Genomic DNA, 18,564 nt, shown 5'->3' on the forward strand with positions numbered 1-18,564 from the left:
AGAAAACCTCATTGAAGCTCGTTGGTGTAAACTAACATTTAGAATAAATGTAACAAACAATCAAGCTCCTTCATGGAACCAAATAGCTAAAACAGTAGAAGCCACATCCAAAGCACAGGTACATGACTCACCTGGAGTAGAAGCTGAACTAGGTGGCCCAAGGGGTTCTACAGAGAGTGATACCACCAATGCAGGGGCTGGGATATTAATTGGTGGAGCTGTGTGTGCGAGAAGTAGCAGAAAAGCACAGAGAAAGAGCATAGAAGCCCCAGACACAGCCAGAGAAACACTGGTAGTGTAACCCCGAGGAAAAAAAGCTAAAGGGAGAGCATGAGGGTAAATGACTGGCTGAAAGAGGCTTATAACTGTGAGCAAAGAAACTGTCTCCTGTTATTGGATTTCTACTACGTTCAGTAAACTTGACTTAGTACATTATTCGTAAATAAACAGGAGTGCATCAAAGAAATACCTGATTCCATCACCATTTTCTCCTCCTAACAAAACCAAACCTGATCCTGAAAATTGGCTAAACACTTGGATCAAAAAGTGATAACAATATATATGAAGAGAAGAAAACAGCAAAGAGATTCTAGAAAGTGGGGTGGATGGTCAGAGCAACGTGAAAGGAAGATGATTTTGGTAGTAGCTTTCTAGATTAACTGGAGGTGGAAGATGAGGGGGCTAAGGAATAGGAGTTTCAAGTAGCCAAGGTGGGAGCTATATGTTGGACATGAACAGACCATAAGGAACATTTGAATTCTGGAGATATTGTGAGAGAAGAATTGGCAAGATTTGGCAATTGCCTCTATGTGAGAGGAGAAAGAAAGAAGAATTAGAGATTCTGCAACTGAGACTGCAAGCTATGGGGACAGGAAGGATGGTGTAGTCAACAATCACATAGAAAGGCGGAAGATTGGATGGTTTTCAGGGCGCAGGGGGGAATGATATGCTTTATTGAGACTTCTGGGCAGTATTTTGGCAAACTTTTCTCTTGCTGTTAGCATGTTTCTGATCCCTTTGCATACACTGTGATGTAATGAAAATTGTGTTAAAATTGTGATCTATCACATTAAATTCTCAGACGTTTTCCTGGTGCTGCTTGCAGGCAGGGGGCTCTGTAGTGGAGCATATGATCAGAGTCAGTCTTCCAACAAATAGTCCAGAGCAGGGATCGGCAACCTTTGGCACGTGGCCCAGCAGGGTAAGCACCCTGGCGGGCCAGGCTGGTTTGTTTACCTGCCACGTCTGCAGGTTCAGCCAATCGCGGCTCCCACTGGCCACGGTTCACCGCTCCAGGCCTATGGGGGCGGCGGGAAGTGGCGGCCAGCACATCCCTCGGCCAGGGCCACTTCCCGCTGCCCCCATTGGCCTGGAGAGGCGAACCACGGCCAGTGGGAGCCGCGATAGGCCGAACCTGCAGACGCGGCAGGTAAACAAACCAGCCTGGCCCACCCAGGGGCTTATCCTGGTGGGCCATGTGCCAAAGGTTGCTGATCCCTGGCCTAGAGTAAGGAAGGATGAACTGCGCTTCTCTGTTTTAGGGAGCAGCCTGCTTTGTTGCTCTCTGTTTTGGGGGTCTTGTATATTATCATTCTGAATTATAAGAAAGTATATGTTGTAACATTCCAGCAAGAGTATTTTATGTTTTTATCTAACTTCTCTGTTTGTATGCCATGAAATATAACAGACACCACCCTCAGTGTGTGTGTACACTACAAACGTTACAGTGGATCAGCCACAGCTACGCTGCTGTAGTGCAGATACTTACTAAAATGATGGAAAGGGTTTTTCTGTCACTATAGTAAAACCACCCTCCTCAAAGGTGATAGCTAGGTAGGCAGAAGAATTCTTCTTTAAAGTGTAGATATATTTAAGTGAATTTACTACCTTTTGATGTAATTGGTTGAAGTTCTGTTTACTCACCGGGTTCTTCAGGGCCACTAGAAGTTCCAAGTTCTGCAGGTGGTGCCATGAACCCAAAACCACCTTTAGGACCTAGAACATTGAAAAATTTCCAACATATTTGGTCCTATTGTAGCTAGTAAATTGGCTGGTGATAATAAAGTACACAATTGCTTTCTTTCAGTTTCTAGGCACAATCTAAATAACGATGCGAAAAAACAATTGAGGATCTAAATACATGCCAACTAGAAGACATTCATATTTTCTAATGAGAACAACTGCAAGGAAATTAACACAGTTTTAAAAGTTCTCAACTGAGAGCTGTTGATGTAAATGTGAGTTTTGCCATAAACTGCAGTAGGAGCAATATCGAGCCTTGAGTGTATGATTCAGTGAGGGGGTGGGAGGTTGATCTTGGGAGTTCCTGGAAGGCCCTTGTTAAAGTTCCACCACCAGAATGGCAGGATGATTTCCCTGCCTGGGATGGAGTTCGCCTCTTCCCTGGAAATTGCTTAAGCCACCCCTCCCAGAGATGATTCTGCTTGTCATCTTTGGAATGGACCACGTTGCACCACATCACAAGTGTTTTCAAAACATACCCCAGGGAGAATACCCCCAGCTCCCTCTACAGAATCTTCACACACTCTCCCAATCAAAACTATGCAATAGGAAGGCTATACTATCCTATCAATATACTTGCATTAGGTTTTCATCTACAAATATTCCAGCTTAATGTGCTTGTTTGCCCTTGCTTGTCTCCTCCCTCCTTCATTTTTACAGTGACGTATATTTTAAATGGCCCTCACCGCCAGTATATAGGATCTATCACAGGCTAAGGTGGAAAATGTTTGTGGGAGCCCCTTGTTAAAATATTGGCAGCATTTCACTGACATGAATAGGATTAGTGCCTGTGCTTTGGCACACATCCCACCTGTCACTGCCTTTTCTAAACTTATCCCACCTGTCAATGCCGTTTCTAACAAAATATTAATTCATCTGCAAATTGAATGGAAAAATAAGCCATAATATGGATCATATCAGAAAATATCACTGTTAAATATCACTTTTAAAAATCTTTTGTTTTAAGGGAAAAGTTACACACTTATGTACATACACACACACAGAACTTAACTCATTATACTTACCAGCTTGCAGAGTGTGCCCTTTATGTACTTTCAGAGATCCAGAAGCTGCCATGACAGAAGAAGCACCTGTTTTTAAAGAGAAATCTGCACATTAATGCTAAATATCCTTCGTTGGTATTAGCTCTCTGCTGTGCCCACGCATTCACAGTCAATGTTTCCAAATAAATTACTCTGGAAAAAAAATCATTGGTAAGAAACACAAGATTGCTTTTGTCATTGGAGGTCTTTGTTCTAATAGCTCCCTTTTTCAGTTCATTGAAATCCTCATCTTGTAATTGTTGTTATATAAATTAATTCTTCTGTGTTGTTTCTTTGGAACAAAGAATCCCCCCAAAAAGTTTCCACAGGCCAGAATCTGCCATCCTTACTCACCCAATCAATGGGCCTACTCATAGAGTAAGGTATTACTCAGTGTGGGTCAGAGGGACAGAATCGCACACAAAGTTGTGAATTGCTGCTGCTGCAACCCTAACTGTGTCTTTGGAATAGTTTAGCCCCAAAACTTGGTGCTGTAATTAATGTCTCATCATACCTGATCCAAAACAATTGAATTGTAGGCATGATGCAATGAATAAGCAACAAATAGAGGGGGGGCAGGGCCAGCTCTAGGTTTTTTGCTGCCCCAAGCAAAAAAAAACCACCTCCGAGGGCGCAACTGTCAAAGCAAAAAAAAAACCTCCCAGAATGTCGCCCCTGGAATTGTGCCACCCCAAGCAAGTGCTTGGTTTGCTGGTGCCTTGAGCCAGTCCTGGAGGGGGGAAGGGACAGGTTTTGACTTCAGTGGGTTTGGATCCAGCCCTCGCTTGCTTCGATGAAATATTGTTCAGAGTTTTACTGTCTTATTTAATCACAGAAGTCTGATAACAAGAAAAGTAGATTATCCAGACCGTCTCTCCATCAATCCAGAATTGCTAAGTATGGTACAGATGTAGAAATATACATCAGATTTATACCACTTTCCAAGTTATATAACCTGTTAAAACTGTTATTATGACATCTATTTAGGCAATGTGGAACAGAGTCTGTTTTCTTTACAGTTTTCATTGTGGGCACCATTACTCATGATGAGTTGCACTTACTCAAATAATCCCAGTGGGGTTAGTTGTGTGTGTAAGCGCTGCTCAGTTTAAGTAAGGGCAGAGGACTATGCCCTTTATTGTATTTTTTTTAATACCACACTACTGGTGACAGAACAGCTGCGCTGTGTGCAGTTTGGCAGAAGGAGACTGCATTTGGTACCTGGTGTAGAATTATCATCACCTCCTAAAATTATGAAGATTCCTTGAAGAGGTGAGCCACTGAGTTTCTGAGACACAGTTTAAAAATAGCCAAACATATCTTACCCTCACCGTGAAGAAATTATATAAAATAAACAGGGCTCTCAATATTCGACTATCAAACAAAGCTGAATAACCACGGAACATGCTAAATCGAAGCAACACAAAGATGATGCAAGTCAAATATGAATGCAGATTAAAGGGTAGTAAACAAATATTTCACAAGTACACAGCTCGACAAAAATCTCAGCATTACAGTACCTGTGCACACAAAATGTATGTACTCTATAACCAGAGGACACAACACACATTTTAAAAAGTATCTAATACTGAGGAACTGGATTTTTTTTTTAAAAAAAACCTCACATGGGGCCAGATTATAGAGCTCTTATACACCCTGGTGAGCACTTATTCACTCAGTCGCATTGGTTTCAATGGAAATACTCACATGAGTAAATATTCCTTAGAGTGAAAAAGGGTTTCACAATCTGGCCTCCTGGTAATGACCAGCTACGTTTTCATTGTGATTGGTTTTCTTTTTCCTCCTCTAGCTTCCCAGAGGCTAGAATGTGCTTCTCTGTGCGTCTTTGAGACATTGTAATAAACTTTATGCAAATAACAGTTTCAACTTTTTAGGAGAGACAGACACAGACGTTTCTTAACTGCAGTGTAATTAGTGTCATTTTCCTCTTCATCACAAAACTGAGCTGAGTGAGTTTAATCAGGAACTCAGTGCAATTCAATAGGAATCATCCAGCAGGGCAGGGGGACTTTTAAGCAACATTCTATGCGTTGTGGAAGGAGAGACTCTGTCCTGACATTTGTACAAAAGAACCAAAAAGAGAAAATAAACAATTAAAATTAAATATTTGAATCCATTTATGGTCAGGCTGATGTTACCCATTGGGTTTAATCTGGTGACTGATGTACGTATGTTGTGGAATTTCATGTGGACTCTTTTCATGAGGCTTTGAACTCCATATTACATCTGCTTGTGCTAATGGAGAACATTAAAATAAATACATTGTCTATTGAGACAGGATGTGATGTCCTCCTGCTTCTTTAGAACCGCACATATGGTATGTCCTGTTCTTGGTTATGGACACAAGGATACATAATGCAGCAAATCAGAGGAGCTGGTTGAGAAGGTAAATTTTCAAGAATTTGAAGCAGCCATCTCCATGACAGGCATTCCCTTTCCATCACCAAACTCTTCTGCCAAGCGACTTCATATGATGTGGTTTTTACAGTTCTTGGTGATGTCCATTTTCAGTGTGGCTGACTCTGCCATGCCTTGTGTTCAAATGCATTAGCTCATTTAGAAAACTGTTTACATTTTACTTTTCATGCTAAGAGGAAAAAAATGTTCAATATGGAACAAAGAATTGGTACCCTTCCAAGGCATTTTTCTTGTGAAAATCAAGACCACATAGATTCTATCCAGGGCCGGCTCCAGGCACCAGCTTACCAAGCAGGTGCTTGGGGCGGCCACTTTGGAGAGGGGCGGCACGTCCAGCTATTCGGCGGCAATTCGGCGGACGGTCCCTCACTCCCGCTCGGAGCGAAGGACCTCCCGCCGAATTGCTGCCGCAGATCGCGATTGCGGGCTTTTTTTTTTTTTTTTTTTTTGGCTGCTTTGGGCGGCCGAAACCCTGGAGCCGTCCCTGATTCTATCCATAGAATTGCACTCATATAGCTCCTGCAACTATGACAAAAAGAATCAACATTTGAAATGGCTGGCTGGCCTGCTTTGTAGCTTCATGTCAGTAGTCAGTCCTTTATGCCGACTCTTCAATAGGCAGAAGGTTTTGCTGTGTATGTACTTAAGTAGATAATGCATAAAAATCTCATAAAAACAAATGCGAGATTATGGAGGTTTAAGTACAAATATTATAAACTGAGCCTCACAAGTTAAATTTTCAAACTTTGCCACCTATGTGATGGCCACTGAATAGGAATGTGCACATGCTAAACAAGAGCTTATGTGCACAAGCTCCTTGTTTGCATTCACAATGTAGGCAACAAGGTCTGACTGTCTAGACTGCCTGATTGTCTGGAAAAGTCATTACCTACAGAAAAGGGAAATAGTTTAAGTTCTGAGATAAAGTTGTGTTTCTTGCTGCATTAAAACTAGATGAGACACCTAAATATGCTCAGCACATCACTTAATTAGATGAAAACTCTTTCATCTCTTTCTTTGAAGAGATATGTTACCTTACGTAATAGAGCATCCAAAGCACTGTGCCATTGTGACTTTTTGAGGATGGGGGGAAACTTTGGGAGTGTATCTATGGCACGGAAATCCACAGACATCTGCAAACATTTCTACTGTTTCTAAAGAGATCTTGCCATACTCTGAAATATTCCCCATCTTTATAATGGGGAATTTCTCCAGATAGGATAGAATCTTTCAAAACCGTACACATTTTTAAGGGCACCCCATAGTCATGATATTGTCTAAACAGTTTATGGTGGTTTGTGGTGCCAGGAAGAGCCAGGCAGGGGTCCCTATCATATATAAAGAATATGAAATTCCCCATGCTGATGAACCCTCTCGGGTCCAGTTCTTCAGTCCTTGGAAGGTGTTAAGGCTGGCATTTTCAGTGTTTCCTATCTCAGGTGCCTCTCTTTAGGTGCACTATTTGACATATGTATTTTCAAAAGTGCATTAAATGTGTCTGCTGTAAAAATGCTGATGCACCCCAAGTCCAGGATCTGTGTAGGCTGAGGATGTAGGTCATGAGAATGGATTTCCTTAAAGGAAAAACCCTGGTGCCCACACCATGCTGGCACACAAGAGTCTGCATCTGTGTGCACCACAGAGTTGAGATCTGCAGGCTCCCTGCATCTCAGCGCTAGGGGAACTGGGGCAGGCGGGGAATAGAGGCAGGAGACTACTAGAGCAGCTTATCTGTGTAGTCACAGTTCCATCACCCTTTGACTCCCACGGAGCAGGGATTAGGAACCATGGCCTCTACTTCTACTCTGAAGATGAAATAGCAGCCACTGAGTGATTCTGCAAGTGCCCATGGTGTTATAGGAAGGATTCCTTCCCTTCTCACCCCAACACAGATCCCGTTATTCAGATGTGCACTCAGGCCAAGATTTAGCCCTTAAATAAAATATATAAACTGATTAAAATTCTGTATCAGTTTATCTACACTTTTTCTGAGCTCATTTCTTTTTTTCTAAAGGAATTTTAATTGTGTTCGCATAAGATTCAGTACAGTCAAGCAAGAGTAAGTCATAGGACAGAAGACTATTTATTATTAATCAATTTCTCATTGTAAAAACTCTGCTATATTAAAATCTCTATCACTGCCAAGGATGACATATTAACTGTGGGCAATGTTCAAAATATAATCCTTTTTTGGTCCAATAAAATATTACAATCTACTGTATCTTCCCCACCTCAAGGACGGACGATAAATTTCCTGCCATGCTTTCGTGAATTATAAATTACCTTCAGCCTTGTCAGTGGCCACCAAGTCACCATGGGGCAGATTCTTCTCTTGCAGTGATCTAAGTCAGGAATAACCCCTCTGAAATCAATGAAGGTACATCAGTAACTAGCTTCAGGAGAGGGGAACGAGGCCGAACAGTTCTGCAGTAAGAGAGATGTGCTCCTAAAAAGCCTCTTCTTTCTTCTTCTTCTTCTTCTTCATAAGAGCTAAATTACCAGATAGTTTGGTTTAATTTCAGCACTCATTCCCTCTCTGTTATATACATTACTTTAAGCTGTCTTGGTTTTCTCTTCCGTTCTTTATCTACATAAGAACAATTTAACCAAGATACTACGTTCATAATTAGCATCCTGACATTTCAGTGCATTCCATTCCATGGCACTGTTTTGCCTTTATTCCCTTATTCATCCTCCAGAACATTTCCAAGTCAAGCTTTATGCAGCTTTTGTATAACAAGCAAAGAAGTTGTCACGTGGAGAAAGCTCTGTAGTGATGCAGATTACACTGATCATTTGAAAGATGAAAAAAGGGAACTGCACACACAAGAAATGGAAAAGTTTTAATGATGATGAAGCCTAATTATATTCAGGTTCACTGCTTTAGGGGGGATTATCTGCTACGGTTCTAATTAAGTTCCTGATGTTGCACAGTCAATTAAAAAAATGAAGGCAAAATTCTGTCTGACTTCTATGGGTGTAAAAAGTGGTGGTAGCAACTGTGAGGCCACCACAACTTTGTCCCAATACATAGGTCCTATGCAAGGCTGGAGTCACCACTGGTGCTAGTTGTTGCTAGTAGTTGGTGCTAGTTGATGGGGAGGTGGAAGGAATATTGTCCTGTCCTTTTCAGCACTTGCCAGCAGAGCTTGCGCTAATCAGAAGGGATTTTATGCTGCTCCTTCTTCAAAGCTGATTCTGTGGCGGCACTACTGGCTCCTGGAGGCATCTTGCTTACTTGAGCACACATGTACCTACAGGGAACAGCTCCATTCTGCCCCCTCCCATGGATACTATCACAGTGCCATAATGGAGTTCAGGATATCTTAGTCCTGCAAATCCAGCAGCACCAAGTTTTCCAGGAAGTCTACTTCCATCTCATTCTGCTCAGCCTTGCTGAAGTTTTTAAGACAGATGCAACACATGATTTTAAAACAGAATTAAATTATTCATTTCACCAGGTTATTTTGCACTTAGTAGCAGTTCTTGAAAGACATTTGAACAAATGTGTTATTCATTGACATATTTGTGAACACTTCTTCCATAGCATGTTTGAGTTGCTATTAGAATTAAACACATTTCTTTTAAGCTAATGGAGCTACTGTTCACTATATGTAACCACTAGTAATTAACTGAGAAATGTTTAACCTATTGTGTTCGTGCCACTGGTAGCTGAACATGTAACTCCAGTTGTTTATTCAAAACTGAAGTGGTTAGCAAAAGAAATGTTGTATAGAGGACATAGAACTTCATAGCACTGCAAAGATGTCTTTGCATTTGTGCAAGGTATTTATGTGCATAGTTAGTGCAATTGTTTATGTAAACTGAGGATTAAAATGCACAAAGAAACAGGCATGTGACTAATTGGGTTGCTGCATGTTCAGGTAACAGAATTGTGCATGCAGTTACACCCACAAATTATACACATGAATGTGTACATCTTGCACCATGGCTTTTTGTCTGCATGGCCTATTTGGCCAATTCATTAGATCAGTTACCTCAAATTAAGTGATTTTCTTAAAACTCCTTGTCAGAGACGGTCTTTAGTTTGGCACCAGCAAATGAGAGGCAGGGGATGAAAACGGAGATAAAAAATATATGTAATAAAGAAATGTGGGCAAGCTCTAATGAGGCTCCCTGAGCCTGATACAATTCTTTGAATACGGTTGGATAACAAGGGACCTTCAGCACGTGACCTGGATTAAAGATGAAGGAAGCAAGATATCCGGATAGTATTACTTTCCAAAGCATTGCAACACATCAGGTTCAGTTACATTTAATGAGTCCGCAATAACAAAGACAATACTTTAAAAGGAAACATCTGAGATCGATAAAGAGGAGACACTGAGAAAGAAGTTGTGGGTTTCTTATATAGAATTTAAGAAGAAATTCCAAAGATGCAGTTATAAAAAAGTAGAAGAGATGAAGATATCACAAAGGAGGCTAAGAAAATAAAAGGTAGATGAAGGAATGATTAAAAAAAAAGATTGTTTGGACTTTTATAAAAGTGTTCTTACCTTCCTTTGCCATTCTTTCATTTTCTGACCTTTATTACACATTCTATATCTTGCCCACTAATTACATTCAAATCACCACTTTTCTTTATCTTGCTGATTTCTTCTTCTTTCTGTCAGATGATGAATTATATTGATCCATTTTCAATTAATATTCTTGTCATGCATCTTTGCTTGTGTCAATGACTTTCAAATCTTCTCATCCTTTAAAGGAAAGATCTATTTTCTCACTAGGTGAATATTTAATTGTAAATTTTGAGAGAGCTTTGCATCTGTTTCCCATTTTCCTTGTGTTCAGATGGATAACAGGGAGAAGATTGTAAATTTTCAAAGAAATTTCTCTTAGTGGCACATTTATAATAAAGTTGGGTGACACTCTTCCTCTGCTGCAAAAATTATTATCATTCCAACAAGGTTTTTCTTTATGCATACTTTTTTAAAATTATGGCAGAATTCTTCATCTCATGAACATCTTGAACTTCTGAACTACATCAGTGGGTTTATATAATGTACTGTTAGATTTGCTTTGCTTAGATGAGCAAACATTTCCTGTAGATACAGCCATTATACTCTCATTATGATTACATTTTCTTTGCTAAAAGATAACATGTTGAAATATACTCAGAGGCAAAACCACAGGATACTCTTCCTTTTGCCAGCTTCATTACATGCATTTATATTATTATGGTCCCATTAATAATTCCACTATTGTTTTTGTTCTGTTGAAATTGTCATTTGACTTTTAAATTACTTGGGGATAGATTGTTACACCATTACTCACATTAAGTAGTACTCTTTGGGCTTGTCTCCACTTACCAGGGGATCAACGCATGGCGATCAATCCACCAGGGGTCAATTTAGCGGGTCTAGTGAAGACCCGCTAAATCGACTGCTGATTGCTCTCCCGTCAACTCCGGTACTCCACCGGAACGAGAAGGGTAAGGTAAGTCAACAGGAGAGTTTCTCGTCGACCTAGCACAATGTAGACACCACAATAAGTTGACCTAAGGTACGTCGACTCCAGCTACGTTATTCACATAGCTGGAGTTGCGTAACTTAGGTCGACTTAGCCCCATAGTGTAGACCTGCCCCTAGTATCCCCATTCATTTCAATGTGACTACTCAAGGAGTAAGATACTACTAACAAGACTAACAGTCCAGCCCTTGGTATTATATCCTCCTGCCATGCACTAGAATTATTCCATAACTTCTGAGTATCATCACTGTAAGAAAATGCTTATTTGCTTAAATAAAATGTTCTAGTGCTTATTATATAAAAAAGCCAAAAGTATGATGTATTTTTTCAAGAAGGGTGATCTCCCTTTTTGCTGGGGCTCAGCATGCCCCTAGGAAATCTGCACATTAATTGTAAGCACAAATCTGTGTGTGTGTACCTCTAGCTACTTGACAGCAGGCACAAATCAAGCAATTAGAGATACAAATACTCGCCAGATGAAAATATACCACAGATAAAAAAGTGCAAGTTGCCACAATCAAGTGATCCTTTTTGAAGATGCAATTTACACCTATATCTTATACTCCTGCAAAATATTGAAGGTACAAATACTGGTACTTAGACAACTACTTCCTCTGCACACAAAATCAGGGAGTAAGTAGTCTATGTGCTATTATTTGAACCTATAGTTCATTTGCAGGTTGAAATAATGGCAACCCAAATATTGCAGCTAAAAATTGCAACTACAAATGAGAGGCCTTACTGAATTTTAGTCCTTAATTCGTTTAAACTTCATTCTTTCTATTTTATAAACATTTCCATCATAAAGCAGACCTCTAATTTGTTTAGGATAACATTGCTAAATATTAGAAGACTGGGTAGTAGAAGGAAAGAGGACAAAATTAGATGCAGCAATCCAAATTCTGCTTTCTGTTACACCTGTATAAACCTGGAGTAACTCCACTGACTTTACTACAGTAACAGAGGACAAGACTTGCCATATGGTTCTAAATGAATTTTCTCCATCTTACATAATGCAAATCATTCCAATAACAAGTGATCTTCATTAGAAAGACTTTCTGGTGCTAAGAAATCTGTTTGATTTGTTCATTCTGGAATCAATTTACTCATGATCTCATAAAATCCAGCTGCTAAAGCCTTAGAAGTAGGATAGATGGTATAAAATGAGAAACAAATATGTAAACACAATTTTTTGTTTGTTTTGTTTTTTATGTATATCAGAAGCAGGAAACCTGGGACAAAATCAGTGGGTCCATTGGACTACCAGGAAGTAAAGGGAGCAGTTAAGGAAGATAAGGATGTTGCAGAGTTGCTAAACAACTTCTTTGCAACTGTCTTCACCGAAGACAATGTGGGGGTGCTACATACCCCAAACTGACTGTACTCTGTTCAGATAATAAAGATGAAATCTTATCAGAGATCGAGATGATTCATAGATTCCAAGGCCAGAAGGGAATATTATGATCATCTACTCTGACCTCCTGTATAACACAAGCCATAGAACGTCCCCAAAAATAATCCCTAAAACATATATTTTAGAAAAACATCCAATCTTGATTTGAAAATACTTAGTGATGGAGAATCCACCACCACCCTTGGTAAATTGTTCCAATGGTTAATTATCTCACCTTTAAAAATTTACGCCTTATTTCCAGTCTGAATTTGTATAGCTTCATCTTCCAGCCATTAGATCGTGTTATACCTTTCTCTGAAAGAGAAGGTGCTGGAACAATATGGTAAATTAGACAGAGACCTTAGGGAGAGTAAGACATAGTTTCCATGCAAAAGTACATAACACGTTGTCGTTACCTAAATAATCTGAGGTCATAGTTAATCTTGTGAGCCAGATTTGTAGCTTCTTTTCCAGCTTTTGTGAATCAGTGTAGTTCCACGATGGAGCTGTACTGATTTACACAAGTTGAGGATCTGGCCCTATGCATTTGAATGTTATTTAGAGGACTTGGATGTGTACATTATGAATGGTTCTATGTGCGCAGCGAAAGAAAGCACGTTGTGGAGGTGAAGAGTCTTCAGGTGCCTGAGGATATGAATGAGTTTGGGTGGAAGGCATGTGAATTGAGTTTACTCTGGATGCTACTGGAGCCTTAACCATACACCCTGACCTGATTGATTGTATTGGTAGGAAATGCACTTGAGCAACCTTACCTCTAAATTAAATACTTTTTTCAAGTTTGTGAACCCATGCCTTGTGTTGAACAGCAGTTGAAGACACTACAGGTTTTTAATATATTTTACAAAAAATGTAAAGCATACAGACTGCACTAGAATAACCAACTGCAGGGGGAATCCTTTCCCACAAAGAAACTCAGTCCTGAATGTACAGTCCTTACATGGTCCACAATCCTACAGACTGCAGGATTTGGCCTTCAATTTGCCTCTCTCCTCCCCCCCACCACCTTTTTGGCAAATTGGGATTACAAATAGTAATATTAGCAAACCAATCAACTAAATGGGCTCCTACCTGGGAGAGCTGGTAAGACTCCATGCTGTAAAACTGCTGTTCCCTAAACAAAACAGAAAGGGTTAGCATGAAATCTCTCTTTACATGTAAAAAAGGTTACATCAAAGTACAATCAACATTGTGAAGGAATCTTTAGTTATGCAAAAAAGCCTTTTTAAAATCTGGAACAGCAACAAAGGTATCCTGGAAAAAATGTATAAAAATACCTATATGAAATGTCTACGATATACTTTTAAGGGTCACTAACATTACTCTGGCTTGAAACATACATAAACAGCTATTCTGAAACTCAGCACTGATTATGAATTAAGTGGAAAAAAGCAGCTTAACTCTGTAATTCAAGATTAGATAAAATCAAAATTAGAATAACAGGTTTAATGTAAGGCTGTATGTGTGCTTGAGTCTCTCCATATGCAATATAATAGATCACATTCACCTCGCCACACACAGTGTTAGACTTCCCAAAAAATCTGAAATAATTTTTCTCGATCAGTAGAAAACAAAGTAAAATTGCCCACATTAATTATTAGCTTCATTAAAATTCAAGTCACATGGAATTCCTGCAGGAAACATGCACAAAGAAAACATGTTATTTTAAAATCTAAAACACATGATGCGATATGCCACTGGGTGACAGTGTAGTGTGGCACCAAACACTGATGACTGGGGGAAACTGTGTGGGATGATTCATTATCTGTGAGAAAAATCTAAGCACTGTGGCAGATCTACAGCTCAAGTTTTTACTAGTAATTAATCTGTTAGGTGATCTTCAAAAGGCTGTTATAATTTTTACTCTAGAATCCCTATATCTTTTCCAATGCCTATATAACGTCAGACTTTGCTTATGCTTTTTTGGTTGATAACACATTAATTCAGTGGAAAACTCATGCAATAAAAATCTTTCAATTTATTTACTTCCTTCAAGTTCTTATTCTCAGCTGCCTACCTCTGTTCAGAAGTTATATACATAAATTCAGTAAAAAATAAATAAATACAGCCTTAGGGACCTAATCCAACTCCCATTAAAGTAAATGGAAAGACTCCCATTTACTTGGATGGGAGTTGGATTGGGCCCTAAAGATAAGAAGAAAAAATATTGGTTCAGGTAATGAAGAGAAGGTTACTTACCTTGTGCGGTAATTGAGGTTCTTTGAGATGGTTGTCCCTGTGGGTGCTCCACTTTGGGCGTCAAGACACCTATAGCGGAGCACCAACAAGGACACTCTCCAAGAAGAACTATACATTAGAAAGAACTCTGCTCAATGTTAAACAACAAGAGAGAAGTATTTAGATTTGCAATGCAAAACCATCTCTAACTGTGGGAAGAGCACACAGGAGACAGTTTCAAGCCTTAACTGACTCCACTACAGTCATGAAATCTAAAGCTTCAATATTTACTTGTGTAATCATGCTTGCTATATTTTTTAACATTTGGGAGATTGATTATGAGCAATTGTTTACACTGGAAGGAAAGAAAACACTATAAAAAGAAGCAGAGCCAAGATTTCATTTCTGAAAGATAAATCCAGCAGCATTTCAGAAAAAGAAAAGAGCATTTGCTCAAATTAAACACAAGTGTTGCTGTTCATTTCTATAGTTACTGGGTGCCAATCTACAACTGGATGCATTTCAGTGGTGAGTAAAATGTTTTTTATATATGTAAAGTCTGAAAAGTGTTTTGAGTTCCTTTGAGAGGAAAGTTGCTATTATAAGGAGAGTTGATCTATTATATCCACTATTACAAAGGGAGTTGATATTATAAGGGGAGTTGATATATTTCGGTTGCCTAACTTTTTCATTATAATAGATTCTTGCAACCATTTTTGAGACGCTATAATATCTCCATTTTAATTCTGCAGAGGTGACTCCCTGAGGCTAGAGAAGTGCCTTTTTTTTGTCCCATGACAACTCAGGTTTGCTAGGTTATAATATGTTCACAATCACCACAGCTCTCACTTGTGTTCCTCAGGAAAATTTTGGAAGACTGGACATGAATATTCTAAAGCCAGGCCCATGTTAGCACAAAAACAGCAGCTGCCGGTTAATTTAGTTAATCCAGTACCTCAAGTGATCGATTACAGTGCTGTAGATTTAGGGTTCATACCCTGCTAATGATGAGGGGTTGTATATATAAGAATTTGTTTTTACCTTTTTCCTTAAAAAAAAACACTACATAATTAAATACACAAAACCTGTGTTCAAAGAACATTTTATTTAGCTTGCAAAGTCAAACACTCACCAGTGAGAAAAAGCTAGATTTAAGGTTGCCAGTGCAACTTTAATTTCCCCCCATATGAATGATGATGATATCAAGAAGGCTGAAGTTTTTAATGCCTATTTTGCTTCAGCCTTCACTAAAAAGTTTAAAAATGATCAGATACTTAACACAGTTAATATTAACAATAAGGAGAACGGAACACAAGCCAGAAAAGGGAAAGAACAAGATAAAGACTATTTAGATAAGTTAGATGTATTCAAATTGGCAGGGCCTGATGAAATTCACCCTAGGGTATTTAAGAAACTAGCTGAAGCAATCTCCAAACTCTTAGTGATTATGTTTGATAACTCATGGAGGATGTGGAGGTCCCAAAGGACTGGAGAAGGGCAAACATAGCACATATCTTCAAAAAGGGGAACAAAGAGGACCTAGGGAATTATAGACCAGTCAACCTAACTTCAATACCTGGAAAGATACTGGAACAAATTATTAAACAATTAATTGGTAAGCACCTAGAGGATAATGGGGTAATATATGTAATAGCCAGCATGGATTTGTCAAGAACCAAATCATGCCGAACCAACCTGATTTCCTTCTTTGACAGGGATACTGGCCTAGTGGATAAGGTGAAAGCTGAAGACATTATATGTCTTGATTTTAATGAGGCTTTTGTCACAGTCCTACGACATTCCCATAAGCAAACTGCGGAAATGTGGTCTAGGATAAATTACTCTAAGGTGGGTTCACAACTGATTGAAAGACTGTACTCAAAGAGTAGTTATTAATGGTTCTCTGCCACAAGACTGTACTCAAAAGAGTAGTTATCAATGGTTCTCTGGGAGGCTGTATCGAGTGGGGTCCCGCAAGACTATGTCCTGGGCCCAGTAGTATTCAATATTTTCCATTAGCAAGAGATTATGCTTATAAAATTTGTGGATAATGCCAAAATGGGGGTGGGTTGCAAGGACTTTGGAGGACAGGATTAGAAGTCAAAACAACCAGGACAAATTGAAGAATTGGTCTGAAATCAACAAGATCAATTCCAATAAAGACAAGTGTAAAGTACTACATTTAGGACAGAAAAATCAAATTTACAAATACAAGATGGAGAATAACTGGCTAGGCAGGAGTGCTCTGTAAAGGATCTGGGGTTCTTAGTGGATCATAAATTGAATATGAGTCAACAATGTGATGCAGTTGTGAAAAAGGCGAATTCTCGGATGTATTAACAGAAGTGTCGTTTATAAGATATGGGAGGTAATTGTCCCACTCTACTCAGCATTGGTGAGGCCTCAGCTGGAGTATTGTGTCCAGTTTTGGGTGCCACACTTTAAGAAAGATGTGGACAAATTGGAGAGAAGCCAGAGTAAAGCAACAAAAATGAGAAAAGCTTTAGAAAAACTGACATATGAGGAAAGGTTAAAAAACTGGGCATGTTTAGCCTTGAGAAAAGAAGATGGGGGGTGAGGCAGGGAAGGGAAGAGACCTAATAACAGTCTTAAAATATGTTAAGGGATATTTTAAAGAGGATGGTGATCAATTGTTCACCATGTCCACTGAAGGTAGGATAAAACGTAATCAGCTTATCTGCAGCAAGGGAGATTTAGGTTAGATATTAGAAAAATACTTTCTAACTAGAAGGAAGTGAGTGCTGGAATAGGCTTCCAAGGAAGACTGTGGAATCCCCATCCTTGGAGGTTTTTAAGAACAGGTTAAGTCAAGGACCCTTCCTGCCCTGCATTAAAATGAGACAGCCCCTTCCTCATTCAGCATACAGGATGGATGTGTAAAGGGCCAGAATTAAATAGCAACCTGTAGAGCATTCTTTTAACTTTTTTGTCAAAGTACAGTCATATAAATACACAGCAAGATATTACAAGTCCCGAGAAAGTGAGAGGGAGGAAGCAGGTATGGTGGTAGTAAACTCTACCCCAATATAACGCGGTCCTCGGGAGCCAAAAATCCTTACCGCGTTATAGGTGAAACCCCATTATATCAGGGTAGCGGCGGCAGGGCTCCAGGGGTGATTTAAAGGGCCTGGGGCTCCCCACAGCGGCCAGAGCTCCAAGCCCTTTAAAGCGCCGCCAGAGCCCCACTGCCGGAGTCCCAGGGTAGCGGCGGCAGCGCTCCAGCGGTGATTTAAAAAGCCCGGGGCTCCGGCCGCTGCGGGGAGCCCAGGCCCTTTAAATCTCTGCCCGAGCCCCGCTGCTGCAGCTCCGGGGTAGCGGCAGCAGGGCTCCAGCAGTGATTTATAGGGCCCAGGGCTCCCCGCAGGAGCCGGAGCCCCAGGCCCTTTAAAGCACCGCCCAAGCCCCACTGCCGGAGCCCCGGGGTTACCCCTCTATATGTGAACCCATGTTATATCGGGTCACTTTATATCGGGGTAGAGGTGTATTCTAATATTCTGAATAATTTACTACTAATTGATTAGATTTTTCACTTGAAGTTATCACCTAAAAAGTGACTTTGACACCTTCTAACTCAACAGCTCTGCTCCCTGTATGTATTTAAAGTCATAACTATCACTTAACTGACAAAAATAAGCTTTTGCTCCTTTTTAGTCCTGTCAGCACTGCAGAAGCTTAACACCTACAGGAGCATGAGTAGGATTCTTTGTTGGCTCATGCACCATTCACAGAATTGTTAATTAAATTTCATTTGCAGAATTGTTAGGGTTGCTGATGTGAGAGCTAGAAAGAATTCAGCTGGACTTTCAGATGTCAGGATGAGCTTGCATTGCTAGCAGTTCAGAAAACCACCTTTTTACTTGTAAACTGAGCTAATTTGATATGGAAATAATTAAAAGCCTCAGAGATCATCCTTTTTTACCTTTTTGTACAGCGCCTAGCACAATGGGGCTGCTAGGTGCT

The 18,564-nt window shown here is 39.8% G+C and overlaps 1 protein-coding gene across 1 annotated transcript in view; it reads right to left on the reverse strand.

The window, feature by feature from the left end:
• DOK7 (docking protein 7) overlaps positions 1–18,564 on the reverse strand; it is a 92,476-nt gene that overhangs the window by 8,578 nt on the left and 65,334 nt on the right. Inside the window, exons 7-9 of the mRNA XM_029910680.1 lie at positions 13,477–13,519; positions 3,048–3,113; positions 1,924–1,995 (exon numbers count right to left, since the gene is read on the reverse strand). Of these exons, the coding sequence (XP_029766540.1) occupies positions 1,924–1,995; positions 3,048–3,113; positions 13,477–13,519 (181 nt within the window). The remainder of the gene's footprint in view (positions 1–1,923; positions 1,996–3,047; positions 3,114–13,476; positions 13,520–18,564) is intronic.

The sequence above is a fragment of the Terrapene carolina genome, unplaced genomic scaffold (assembly GCF_002925995.2).
Source record: "Terrapene carolina triunguis isolate 2854851 unplaced genomic scaffold, T_m_triunguis-2.0 Scaffold66, whole genome shotgun sequence".
Classification (NCBI taxonomy): Eukaryota; Metazoa; Chordata; order Testudines; family Emydidae; genus Terrapene; species Terrapene triunguis.